Here is a 14,137-nt window from a genome sequence, read left to right as displayed (position 1 = left end):
AAAATTCACAAAATGTCAGCCGAAGAAATTGATAAGCTGTACGCTAGATATGAGTCCCGGCTCGGAGCAGAAATGACAAAGACAATAGGATCGGCTATGACCCAGATATACACCGGTATTGTATCACACTTCCTTCCCATTCCACCAGAGCGCCGACTTTACCTGTGGGAAGACCTCGAGAAAGACCCTTTTATCGAACACGCCGTGAGTTCTATCAGCTGCGGGCTGTACCACAAATATGGTATGTTGTTGGCTCCAGTGACGGCGGCGATTATCACGGCAAAACATTGTCAATTTGAGAGAAAGAATAATAATAATAGTATAGATGGATGCTGCACAGGAACCAGTGGAGGTACCCCCAACAGTGGAGGAGACCCCTTCACAGGAACCAGTGACCCCAGTGAGGGAAGTGACCCCCACAGTAACCAGGCAGAAGAATCCTAAGAGAGTAGCTGCCGGTAAAAAACGGTGGTGTAACCAACATAAAGTGACCAACCCCCGACTGTTGTTGGCTGTAGGCGTAACTGCTGCCGTGGTTATAACATGGTTATACGTGGGGGTACCCTCCCACAGTGAGCCACCACCCAACAGTGAGGTAACCCCCAACAGTGGGGGTGTGGGGGTATCCCCCACTATTGACCCGCATATCATGTTATAATTTTAATATTTTATATCATATACATAATGTCTGAGGGGAAAACGTTCGTCAACGACGCATACCACGCCACAGTGGTCGCCAGTCTAGCAGTAGGGTACGCTCGGTTGACTAAAATGGTGCTTAAACAACCAACTATCAAGCTAGATTTCAACCTGCAGGATATGGGTATGCTCATAATGAACCTTGGTATGGCGATGGCCACAAAAGACATCCTAGTAAAACAAGGAATAATACCTGATAATATAATGAAATAAATATAGGGATGGCCACGATAGCTATGATGGTCGGTGGGGCGTTAGTGAATGCCCTGGCATTTTCCGGGAGTAATTTCCTCTTCTCGAAACTACGAGATGATCACGCGGCTGAAATACAGGAAGAAAGGAAGCGACACGATCTCGCTACTGAGAAATTACAAAGAGCACAGGACGAGTACTTTAAAAAACGCCTCCAGAGGATCGATTTTATTAACGAACAACTCAAGCGTGAAAACCATGCCATTAAAACATTCAACGATGTCGATGAAGCAATGAAAGAATACTATCTACTAACTGGTAAACAATTGGAACCGCTCAATAAACCCACACTCGCTCAGTACTACACACCATCCAAGGGACAAATGAATCGTGAACTGGGCTTCATAGTGTTGGGTATAGCAGCTACTGCGTTGGTTGCGAAGCAATTAAATTAAAAGACCTATATAAGTAAACATGAGACCCGCTCCATACCAATGCGAATACATACTTATGGGGAAGACCGAGGCCTGTGGTAGGAAATGCAGGAATCAGGGGTTCTGTTGTTTCCATATGGGAAGTCCTAACTACACGTGTTCTGTGTGTGGTATCGGGGTTAAAGGACACTACTGTCTATGTAAAGCTCACGGAGCGAACGTAGTCAGACATCAACTCATCTACGAGAATAAAAAGGGCTACATAAAAGAACGTAGGCGACTGCTCAAGATAGACTCCAGTGCGTGAAAGGGTTACCTCCCTTTACTGTGAAGCAATTAGACATTGGTTCTCTTAGGTGTAAACACTATGTCTACTGTACGCGAGTTGAAGAGGGTCGCAAAACAGAGAGGTGTGATCGGGTATTCTCGAATGCGGAAGTCAGCATTGTTGAGATTACTAGGTTTAGAAGTCCCTCCTACGGTAACACAATTAAAAGCTCAAGCAAAACAGCTTGGATACACGGGTTATTCAAACCTGGGGAGAGCCGGGTTAACCGCATTGTTATCACATGCCCCCGTAGCAAAACCTCCCACTGTAAAACAACTGAAAGCCGAGGCACGCGATTTGAGTTTAGCTGGGTATTCTCGTATGAGAAAACCACAGCTTGTAGAATTATTACGACAGAATAGAGCTATTGACCTACAGTTCGTGCGCACTGAGCGCGCTGTAGGCAACTATTTGAGAGGTTGGCGCATGCACGTTGATAGAAACATAGACATTACAGATATCAAGCCTCTGATAGCTGATAAGGTCAACCAGGAACTAAATAATCTAGGAAGTATCAAGTTTCAGATCACAGTGAAAATGTCGCTCGATAAGCAGGTTGGGAGTACCACTGAGTATGTTCAGCCTTACTTCCGAGGTCAACAAGAGGTCGCCACACATACAGAGACCATTGATACATCAATCGATACCAGTTTTCAGCAGATACGAGAATACCTAGAACGCTACACACACTTGGCTTCCGGGTGGGTTGTAGATAAAATCGATAATATCTATCTAGACATAGCTAACTACGTGCCGTTCAGAGGCGGGTCATACCTAGCCTTGCCTCCCTACTATAGGAACAAACATGCTATAGTAAACGTTAAGAATAGAGGAAACGATTGCCTGAGGTTAGCTATCAGGTCAGCCTTATTTCCAGCTGACACTAATCCGAACAGGCCTTCTAATTATCCCCAAGACGATGGGCTCAACTGGGATGGTATAGATGAACCCACCCCCATATCCCAGATCACTAAAGTAGAAAAACAGAATAATCTGGCTATAAATGTCTTTGGGCACGAAGGTAACACAACAATAGTACACAGGGTCAGCCCGGTGAAGGATCGCCAAGTTATCAATATATTCATGATCCAACGAGGTGACAAGTATCACTACACGTGGATAAAACATCTCAGCCGGTTGTTGCACGACCAGTCGAAACACGATGGAGAAAAACACTTTTGTGTACGATGCCTACACGGTTTCAGTCGAGCTGATTTATTAGAATCCCACCGGGAGGATTGCCAAGGTGTGGGGATTGCCTGTTCGTTTGGATATATTGTCGTCCGTTGTGACGGGGAAACGAAAGCTCCGGTAGTATATAGGGGCCCTGACGCGGCTGAAAGGTTTCTAAAGTGTTTGCAGGAGGAAGAAAAAATTATTAGGAATGCATTGTATAAAATCGCTCCCATGCGTCTGACCCGAGTCGACAGGCTAGCTCACGCTAGTAGTACTAACTGTCACGTGTGTGAATCACCACTTAACGGTGATTCGGTGAGAGATCACTGCCACATAACTGGTAAGTATAGAGGCGCCGCTCACAACGCGTGCAACCTCAAGCTTAAAATCAACCCTAAGACAATAAACATCCCCGTTGTATTTCACAACTTGAGAGGGTACGACTCACACTTGATCATGCAGGCCATCGCGAAAATCGATGGTAATATAACGTGCATCCCCAACAACATGGAGAGATACATCTCCTTCAGTTTAAACGGACTTAGGTTCATTGACTCGTTTCAGTTCCTCCTGTCGTCACTCGACAGTCTGGTCAAGGCCAACAATACCTTCCCTATCACCGATCGATACACAGACGCCGAGACTAGACCCCTGCTTATGAGGAAGGGTGTGTACCCCTATGAGTACATGGATAGTTGGGCCAAGTTCACCGAGACCAGACTACCCCCTATTGACTGCTTTTATAGCAAGCTGAATGAGGCGTCCGTCTCACGAGATGATTACTCGCACGCGACTAACGTATGGAATAAACTGGGTTGTAAGAACCTGGGTGATTATCACGACCTGTACTTGAGGACAGATGTACTGCTGTTAGCCGACGTGTTTGAGACGTTTAGGCGGACGTGTTTAAAGCAGTATAAACTCGACCCCGCATGGTATTACACCAGCCCAGGTCTGTCGTGGGACGCCTTGCTTAAAAAGACCGGAGTTAATTTGGAATTGCTCACAGATTACGACATGCACCTATTCATTGAGAAAGGTTTGCGAGGTGGGATTTCCATGGCATCCAAACGATACGCGAAAGCAAATAATCAATACGTGAAAGGTTACGATCCTAACAAACCAACCAATCACATTCTCTACCTCGACGCAAACAACCTGTACGGCTGGGCCATGAGTCAGTATCTACCTACAGGGGGATTCGAATGGGTACCCCACGTTGATGTTATGGGGGTTGCACCAGATTCGAACAAAGGTTATATCCTCGAGGTTGACTTAGAGTATCCCAAGGAATTACACACATCGCACAACAGCTACCCCCTGGCCCCCGAACGTATGAGGGTTAACCCAGACTGGATGTCTGAGTACCAACATAACTTGTCAGGTGGGCGTGTGACAGACGTTGAAAAACTCGTGCCTAACTTAATGAATAAGACCAAGTACATCGTTCACTATCGCAACCTACAGCTGTACCTGTCGTTGGGTATGAGGCTGACCAAAATACACAGGGTGCTCATGTTCGACCAGAGTCCATGGATGGAGCCCTACATCAGAATGAACACAGACCTACGAAAAAAAGCCACCAGTGATTTTGAGAAAAATCTCTACAAGCTCATGAACAACTCGGTGTTTGGTAAGACTATGGAGAACCTGAGGAAACGCGTGACCGTGAAGCTGGTTCGGTCGAGTGAGGAAGACAAGCTCAGGAGATTGATAGCCAGTCCGGCATTCAACCGTAGTAAGATATTCACAGACAACCTGGTTGCCCTACACATGAAGAAAAGTCACATAAAATTCAACCGGCCTGTTTACGTGGGGATGAGCATCCTCGATTTATCCAAACACCTGATGTACGACTTTTACTACAACGAGCTCAAGAAACAGTACGGCGACAGGTGTGAAGTGCTGTACACTGACACGGATTCCCTGCTGATGGAGATTCGAACCGAGGACGTGTACGAGGACATGAAAAAACACCTTGATTTATACGACACCAGCGACTACCCTAAGACCCATGCCATACACAGTACTGTAAATAAAAAGGTCCTAGGTAAGATGAAGGACGAGTGTGCTGGCACGCCCATAGCCGAGTACATAGGTTTGAGACCTAAGATGTACTCCATACTGAAAGCCGACAATAGTGAGATCCGGAAGGCTAAGGGGGTTAAGAAGTATGTGGTGAAACAACACATCAAACACGCCAGATTCAAGGAAGCCCTGTTCAAGACCCGTACCTTTAGGCATAAAATGAACACACTTAGAAGTGATGGACATAAGATATACGGACTGACTATAAACAAGACGTCCCTGTCGCCTATGGACACGAAACGTTGGATAGCTATTGATGGGATAAACACATATGCATATGGACATGAAAAAATTTGAGGCTATTTACTACAGCCCGCGTGGGTACTGGAAAGGAGCTAGCGCAGTAGATAAGCTAGCTAAAATAGCGCGAGTACCCCCGGAGGAAGCCAAAGCGTGGCTTGAAAAACAAGCCCTGTGGCAGATCTATTTGCCGGCACCACGCTACGTGCCTAGAAGGAGGTTCGGTATTAACATACCTAATAGCGTTCACCAGGCAGACCTACTGTTCCTACCCCACGACAAGAGGTACAAGTATGCCTTAACCGTAGTGGACGTAGCCAGTCGTTACAAGGAAGCCGAACCCTTGACCACGAAAGATTCGGCCCAGGTAGCCAGAGGATTCGAACGCATATACAAACGCAGTCCGCTGACGTGGCCAACAGAGCTGCAAGTTGACCCCGGACGGGAGTTCATGGGTGCCGTGTCACAACTGCTAGCCAAACACGATACAAAGGTCAGGCGTGGCACGGCCGGAGCCCATCGCAGCCAAGCCATAGTTGAAAGATTTAATAGGACTTTGGCTGAGCGCTTGTTCGGCTATCAGTATGCTAGGGAGATGGCCACCCCTGGAAAACGATCGACTGAATGGGTCACGAGGTTACCCAAGGTGGTGTCGGCAATCAACCATGAAGTCACCCGTCTCACCGGTAAGAAACCGGCAGACGCTATCAAACTAAAATCAATAGTTGCAGAGTCGGCCGCTCCATTGCGTGGGAAGGAGAAACAGATACCAGATAGGGCCCTAGTGAGGTATCTATACCAGCCGGGGGAACACGAGGGCGATAGTCGTAAGCGAGCCACCGATCCTATATGGTCAGTCAAAACTTACAACATAGATAAAGTGGATATGAAAGCCGACGAACCTAACTTATACTACTTGAGGGATGGGCCGGGTAGGGGTTTTGTAAGAGAAGAATTATTGATCGTACCGTACGGCACAGTGTTACCTCCAACCAATACACGGTAAACTGTTTCATAGACACCCAACCTTTTTGTAGTAGGGGTAATAGTAGCAAGATCTAAGGTCCCAACCAAAGCCTTATTTAGTAAATAAGGCTTTGTAGAGACTTTTCTTGAAAGTGTTTTAGAACTGTCATTCCCTATACTACTATCCTAAATGGGCCTCTATATCCAACAGACCCCAGTGCTACTTATAGTGCGAGGTAGCATACCGGGGATAACTCTAACTGCCTTTTCGTTCTAGTTAGTTGTGAGTATATGGCCATGCTTGTTATGTAAGCCAATCAGGAGCTGGAATAAACCCACATAATTCAGTGATAGTTGCCCTGTATATCACCACAATACATACCTGATCTGATCCATGCTGGCTAAGTCAGAGACAATGTGAAACATGACAGGGCTTTTGGTGTTGGTGACGATGCTGTTGATGAGGGCAATAGCACCCCCAACAGTGTTCTTGGATGTGCTGATGCACACATGGACAACATCGGGGGAAGAGGGGTTGATATTGAGGTTGCTGGACAGTTTGTCCTTGGCGGCATCAATTGATTCACCTCCTCCATGAAGTTTTTCTACAAAGTGAGTGATTTGGTTTTAGAGTTGGTTTCAACACTATTCCAGTTACACTGAGCATCTGATTAGGGTACATGTGCTAATAAATCTTTAAAATACAATCAGTTAAAAAACATGATTTGAATCCACACTAAAAGACTCCTGGGGTGTCAATTCACATTACTCTGCAGTTGAGCAGGTGAGCGAGTGAGCGAGTGAGGGAGAGGAGTGGACTGGATTAATATTTCATTTATATGATGGCAGTCTCTAAATAGTCATATCAGGACCAGTCAATACTGTAATTAACAGCACCTATACATTTTGGACCCAATGACATTATCAATTATCAACCAAACCAGCGAGTCTGACAACCCCATCCCTTAAGTCACCTCTTACAACATGCATGGGCTGCAGAAGACCAGTTCTGACCCAGACTTTCATGGGTTTTAGCCTCGGAGAGGTTTCCAAGTTGGAATGGAAACACCACATTTTTAGAAGTCATACTGACTAAGTATTGTTCTGAATAATATGATAAAAACTACAGTTAAGACACATCTGCGCTTGTCTGTGCACAGAAATTACAACATATGATACTCACATTTAAATACTACAAACTCTACACTGACAAATGTGGTTGTGCTTGGACCCATCCATTGTGCTCAGGCCACAATTAGTTAAAGTTAAGCCCTGTTGGGTGTGGACAGTTCTTGGATGGGTGACTGAGTCCTGAGAGTTTCTAGGACTGTGATCATGCCCCAGAATGAAGCACATATACATATCATATGGTTTCACCTTAAGCAAGTGAGATCATTCAAAGTTGCCTCTGATCACCCAGCAGAAAATGGATACCCAGTGGTCATATGACTAAAACCTTCTAGAGCCTCACAGGCAGCTTGGATTATCCGGGTCAATAATCAGATTGTAACACATTTGTAGCGTCTTAAGCATGCACTAATGGATGGAATCTAGCTAGCACTTTACATATCCACTGTATTATTGTGATTAAAAGTGTCAAACAGAGTTCTTCACTAACACAAGTGGATAATTCTACGTACTGACTGAGGATCCTTTAGTTCGAAGATGGAGGAAATCTGGAATGACATCTGGGAACCAGATGTAGCAGAAAATACTCAGCCACACCAGGAGCAGGATACCTCCAACTGGAAACAATGGAGAAACACATCACTCTCCAAATGTAGATCCCAACATGAGTTGTGATATCGGAGTGTTACCATATATGCTTTCAGGGATCATCAGGGATTTACCTTGAGTCCTGCATTTGAGGGTCCCTGAAACTCATACTCTTATTTTTCAGGGGTCTTGGACAACAAAATGGGGGTCCCAAACATCTAAATATCATTAATACCGATATTGCATTGTGTATCACGATCACTACAATCATTTTTACAATAATTAAATTGCAAATGATACCATAACCTAGCTAGTAGCAAACTCAGTAATTACCTATAGTTACTTTATTAGAATTTTTACAGAAAGTATTTGGACTTTTTCTGTGTTGCTGTGGATGCATGATCATAAATTTCATTGCATCTACTGACAATTTTTATGCATGTAAAATTCTTGTTCCCTAAATCCCTGCATATATATGATGTGAATGTCAGGTCAGTACAGTAGCTAAACAAAAGTGTGATCTCATTAGATAGAAGAGTTGTCATATGTTTTATTACATATGTTACAGGGAAAGTGTTTAATCAGGGATTTCATATAATCCCTAAAAGAATTAGCGACTTCAGGGATTTCATGTATTCTCTAAAATTTCAAGGGCTTTCATGAAATTACTGAAATACTGGCTCAGGAATTAAAATAGAGACCACCAAATTTATAACGCTTGTACAGAGCATATGCTGATAAGCTTGATGTGTTGGGACAAGATAGACTCTTATGACACCGGCAACTAAACTTCAGTCCTGCTTTAAAATATTTACATCTTGATTTACATTGGTTAGGAGTACCCCAGTTACAGTTCTGGAAACCCACCACAATGAGGCTAGGAGATGATAGTAGTCCAGAAACACGCCTTTTGGGGGGCATTTTGCTTGTTTTGTTCTTATTGTTTTGATTTGTTTTTTGTTTACTCAAATCAGAGGATAAAAATACAAAATATATAATGCAACAGAACTTGTACATAAATAGACATAATAGACATAAAGTTCATGTGAGTTGGCATTAGACTTACTGGACCTTTCATTATCATTACGCTGTATTGATTACCTAAAGGTTATTTAAATTAGGATTAAGCTTTATTAAGACAATTCATGCCAGAATTTCAGGACATGACGACATAAACATTAAATCAGTTCTTGTGTCTTTAATGGATTGAAAAATACAACTTAAAACACTTCTAATCTGTTTCTGATGCAGGTTGCAGGTTAACTTGAATTGAATGTACGATGCAGTAATGTTTCTTATTAAGTGCGAGACTCACGTGCAATATTCCAGCTGTCTGACAGCAGTTTGTAATCCAGTAATTGACATAATCAGTATTCATTTTGCAACTGCGAAATGATGACCATGATGACATGCAGCAAACAAGTTAGCAAGTCTGACAACATGCACTTACAAATCACAACAGAAATAGGATTGTCATAAATAGACCTTAGCTTGTACATCAGGATGATCAAATATTTTTACAAATCAGAAATAGCTACATGCAATCTGAATCATTTTGAGAACATGTTGAAACTTTCAAATGGACACAACATGAGAAAACAGCATTTGTGAAAAATGTTTAAGATACATCATTTGCTGGTATGCAACTTACTTTCTTTCTTCATATGCATCATTAAAATGGAAAACTGGATCTTTTAATGAGACAGTGATGTTAGATACTTTCACTCCTTTCACATGCATAACATACCTGGTACTGTTCAAAATTACAGTTTTACAATTTATCTTGTTGGTAAATGGTCACTGAAGAACCATTTCTGCTTATGGATTTACCAGTTTTTGAGACAGAACGAAAATGGTTAAGTTTAGAATAATTATGCAGAATGTCTGTTAATGGGGAAACACAAATGCAACAAATCGGGAGACTGCAAGCAATCATATTTTACTGGCTCCTATCATAATTTAACCAATACAAAGTGCTATGAAGTAGGGCCGTTATGATGCACTGACATGCTTGGTGAACCAAACTGTAGCCCTTCATAAATACAGTTCGCTATTCATGGTCACCAACACTGAATATGAATGAATATTCACAATTTCTTATCTGAGCATGTTTTACTTGAGCCCTTGTGAAAGTGAGATACGCAAGCATGGAATATGTAATAGCATTGCAGTAGTGTAAGTCACGTTAGTTTGCAATGGATGCACATGGTACTGTGGCTGCACATGTTACTATTAGTCTATTACATACCAAATTTCAGTGTCGTGTCTGATCGCTAGTTATTACTATGACAAATTAACAGTCAACATGGGGGCTCCATATTGCGCATCAATTACTTAACTACAATATTATATTCATGAATAAGTATTTGTACTTGTTACCCAGTATTCGTGATACACATCATATTCACCAAATAGTGCATTTGCTACAGCCATGCTATGAAGATCCTACAGGCTAGCGACCAGTTTTCCCCTCATGTACGTTATCGCCAACACCTGGCTGTAGCGCTTGAGCAGACAGCTTGATTTGAACTGGGATTCGAACAACGGACCTTCTGTTCTGAAGTCAGACGCCTTGTACACATGACCAAAGAGGTTAACCTCGTCAGCAAGCTGACAATGTAACTAGGATGTCATTTGTGGGATGACTCCACGCCCTGCTACATATGCAAGGATTGGTGACGGGCTACAGTGCTTTCCATGTATACTACATGGACCACATTTCTTGTCTGAATTCAAATGAAGGTATTTAGAGACAATTTCTAGCAAAAATAATTTAGTGGTCTCATACTCCAAAAGCGTATTTTGTTTCTCAGTATGGTCAGAAACACCCTTTACTTCAGCAAAATCGAAATTATTTTCTACATAATGAAACTAAACAGCAACGTATTCATTAGAGGGTAGCGAGTTGTCAGATCTCTTTGTTAAGACGAGTATTTCTCATTTCGTCTCAGGTTTACAGTGCATGCAGTCATTCGCCTGAATGACGAATCGACATTAGGCGGTGATGCTTTGTTGGGATGGTTAGTGTGAATAATATTAATGCATGCATACTGTAAAGGAAACCTTTCTTCGCTGAAAGGACAGTCATCTTGTACGCTGAAAACTTTGCAAGATACCAGGCTTCAACAATAGAAGTGTAACAATCTCAGCTGACACGTTGCGATCGCTTACATGGCACAAACAAAACTAAAGCAACCGGATGTCGAGAGTTATCTCCCCAAAATGGCAGCATTACCTGGTACACGCGGATCTGTTTTGAACTGAACATCGTACCCTTAACTCTACTTGTGGAGTCACAATTCACATGACAGCACGATGAATATATACAACGAGACAGCCAAAATAGTCAAATCGGTCAAGCAGAAGAAAGGAACTGTGAAATCTCTCGTATTCGCCTCCCGTTTCCATGTAAGAAAGAATGCCTCTGTTTTCGCTCACGATCATGTGGTAACGTCTGCTCCTATTCTCATATCTGTTTTGGGGTCCAACAAATATGCTCAGTACATCATCTGTGATGTCCCTGAACTGATTCTGACGGCATGATGAAAATGTAAATAAATCTCTGATTAAGTTTGTGATACTGCTAATATAAAGATATGCAGCGACGATCGAGATGTCATCGACTCACATGGGAACAGGACAGGGGCATTTTGCATCTTGGGCAATTTGACTGGAAGTAGTGAAGCCCAGTACACAAACATTGGAAACAACCCATGAATGTCTAACTCGGCTAGAGTGCAGTTTACCGGGCGCACGACCCGGGACTGCTGAGCGCTCTCTAATGAGCGCCCTATAGTGATATCGCGCTGTAGAGCTACTGAACTGTTTCACTTTACCGCGCTTATGTATCCTTAGGGTTAGGGACCCCCCCTTCTAGATCCTTAGGGTTAGGGACCCCCCTTCTAGATCCTTAGGGTTAGGGACCCCCCCTTCTAGATCCTTAGGGTTAGGGAGTAAAGGTTAGGGTTGGCTTACCTTAGATGCGATTATATCCATATATCTATCCATTGTGAATTTGAAACACGTTTCGTCCCACCAGGACTCGTCAGTGCAGCTTGGTTTCTGCAGAAACTGCAGACGTGTTTCGGATGTTGTCTGACTGTGGCCGAAACACGTCATGAACCCGAGTTACAGTTCGGCAAGTGGCTTGCGTACACGTTCCTCCACCCGTTGTAGATTCGATTTGTACACACGTTTCACCGCATCCAGGAAGGCGACGTATTTGTCGTGGGCCCCAGACAAGTATTTGCGCCGGAATATGTACTCGACAGAGTAGGAATCGTACAGCGCCTTCTGTGTTCCCGAGCTTGGTAGCCCACAGTTTTTCACGGCACGCCAAGTTGACTCGATTGTATTTGTGTGAGCACCAGTTTCTGGAGCCTTAAAGTGTTCACTGTGGTTCACTGTCGGGTGCTTATATCCAAGTTGGCCCAACTTCGAATACGCCTTCCAACAATCGGTGATTATGGTCATCCCTTTGGCGACGTGTTTTTCAATAGCCGGGAGGAGTGTGTCGGCGCTCCGGTCTGTCAGCGTCGTAAGAAACACTTGGCGGCTTTCGCGTTCGATGCCGCCAAGCACCCACACACCTTCCACCCTTTTCCCACGGTTGTACTTTCGCTTGCCACACTTGGACTCGTCGATTTCCACCGTGGTTCCAGGGCCGCCGATTTGGGAACTGTCTGCCTCAATCACTGTCATGCAGATTTCCCGACAAAACATATTCCAGTCCACCAGTGTGTGTTTGGAACCGATCCTGAGTTCCCGCTGGATGACATGTGATGGAGTCTTGTACACCCAGTAGTACAAATGCTTCATTACTTGAGCCAGAGTGAGGTGGGAACCGCTGAACCAGCTCCCCTCCCGGATCGAAACTTTCTGGCCGCAGGTCTTCACTCGGCACCTCCACACTAACCCGTCTCAACCGTAGCTGCTGTCTTTTTTCTTGGTCAACTCGCCGCTTCCACAACGGGGACAGGCTCCTGCGAAGTCACCTATGACCCCGTGCTTAGTCAGCCAGTCGACAAGTGCTGATGAATCGAAAGTCAAACGATAAACGTCATCGTATATCATAGCTTCGCTGGATTGGCTGCACGACATGTTGAAAACAATGCCTAGGTGTGGCTTCTCGCTTTGATGAATGGGTAGGCGGGGCCTAGCTCTGCGCATGCGCAGAGCTAGTGGGGTAATGACCCGTTAAACGAGCACTAACTAACTGTGATCGCACCGGTGGTCCCGAGGTAGCGTGTCCGCTAATTAGTCTAATTAGCACCAGTTGGAATCCCACGACCCCTGCTGAGAGCGTTCGAGCCCCGCCAGCACAGCGAAAAAAATCGGAAAAAGCGTGTCCGGTAAAGTGCACTATTCCCTCTAACTCTATTTAAGGTCACATGCAAACAAAAAATCAAACATAATTAAAACACAGTTATCACTTATAATATACTTATGTGTATATTCGCAAATCAAAAGTGCAATATTTTGAATTTTTATACTTGGGTTTACCTCCCTTGAAATGAAGCAGCCGTGATACTGAACCCAGTCAGAGCCAGTGGGGGTTGCACTCAAGGGTAACACTGCATTTTCATTGGCTATTTGTCGATACGCTTAGCCGACTCTTTGTTTATGGCTTATAAGCCTGATAGGTGTTAATTGCATCTGGGCAGTGATTGAAGGTGTGCATAGCATATTATCATTAGCAGACAGGCAGGCAGCCATATAAGTGTCAATAAAACAGACTTTGAGTTTCCTCTGTGACAGAGTCTGCTTATCACAATCAACATGTTTGGGTTTTTTTTTTAATGTAACGAGTAGATTATTTACTTGTTTGTGTACACAACCAAGATTAGACTCATGCTCATGACCGCATACGCTGGGCAGGCATACTGTTTCCAGCTCCACGAACCTACTCACTGTGTATGCGTTATGAGCGCAGCGCAGCATAGCTGTTGCAACCACTTTATTTGCCTGGTGGAAAATTAGTGAACACTGATTTCACAGGCTTTTTTTCATTGTGTTTTTTTTTTCAACTTTATAGGTTGAATCGGCATTTTTGATGATTTGTTTCGGTACGTGCATACCAAGAGGTATCAGAATCTGCAAAATTTTATTTTACTTTGCATGTGAACTATAATGAATGAATGTTACAAATGTATTAATGATTAAATGTTTAAATATAGTGCAAATACTGTTTAGTTTGAAAAGTAAGTGCTAGAAATAATTTTTTGTCAAAGTGCTATATAAATCACTGTAAGAATAATATAATAATATCTTTTATATATCTTCCTGACCATTGTTTGAT

The 14,137-nt window shown here is 43.5% G+C and overlaps 2 protein-coding genes and 1 pseudogene across 3 annotated transcripts in view; 1 reads left to right on the top strand and 2 right to left on the bottom strand.

The window, feature by feature from the left end:
- The window catches only part of LOC137268039 (glycosyltransferase 8 domain-containing protein 1-like), a 25,454-nt gene extending 14,408 nt beyond the window's left edge, over nucleotides 1–11,046 (bottom strand). The window contains exons 1-3 of one of the 2 annotated variants that reach the window (XM_067802538.1): nucleotides 10,891–11,046; nucleotides 7,764–7,868; nucleotides 6,506–6,728 (exon numbers count right to left, since the gene is read on the bottom strand). In XM_067802538.1, the coding sequence (XP_067658639.1) occupies nucleotides 6,506–6,728; nucleotides 7,764–7,868; nucleotides 10,891–10,927 (365 nt within the window). In that variant the 5' untranslated portion in view covers nucleotides 10,928–11,046. The remainder of the gene's footprint in view (nucleotides 1–6,505; nucleotides 6,729–7,763; nucleotides 7,869–10,890) is intronic. The other variant, XM_067802539.1, reaches the window with a different exon arrangement.
- LOC137268038 (28S rRNA (cytosine-C(5))-methyltransferase-like) overlaps nucleotides 11,041–14,137 on the top strand; it is a 15,144-nt gene continuing 12,047 nt past the window's right edge. The window contains exon 1 of the mRNA XM_067802537.1: nucleotides 11,041–11,247. Within this exon, the coding sequence (XP_067658638.1) occupies nucleotides 11,155–11,247 (93 nt within the window). The 5' untranslated portion in view covers nucleotides 11,041–11,154. The remainder of the gene's footprint in view (nucleotides 11,248–14,137) is intronic.
- LOC137268714 (uncharacterized) lies at nucleotides 11,968–12,939 on the bottom strand (annotated as a pseudogene).

The sequence above is a fragment of the Haliotis asinina genome, chromosome 16 (genome assembly GCF_037392515.1).
Source record: "Haliotis asinina isolate JCU_RB_2024 chromosome 16, JCU_Hal_asi_v2, whole genome shotgun sequence".
Classification (NCBI taxonomy): Eukaryota; Metazoa; Mollusca; class Gastropoda; order Lepetellida; family Haliotidae; genus Haliotis; species Haliotis asinina.
Note: the sequence above shows the minus strand (reverse complement) of the source record. Positions and strands in the feature narration are given on the sequence as shown.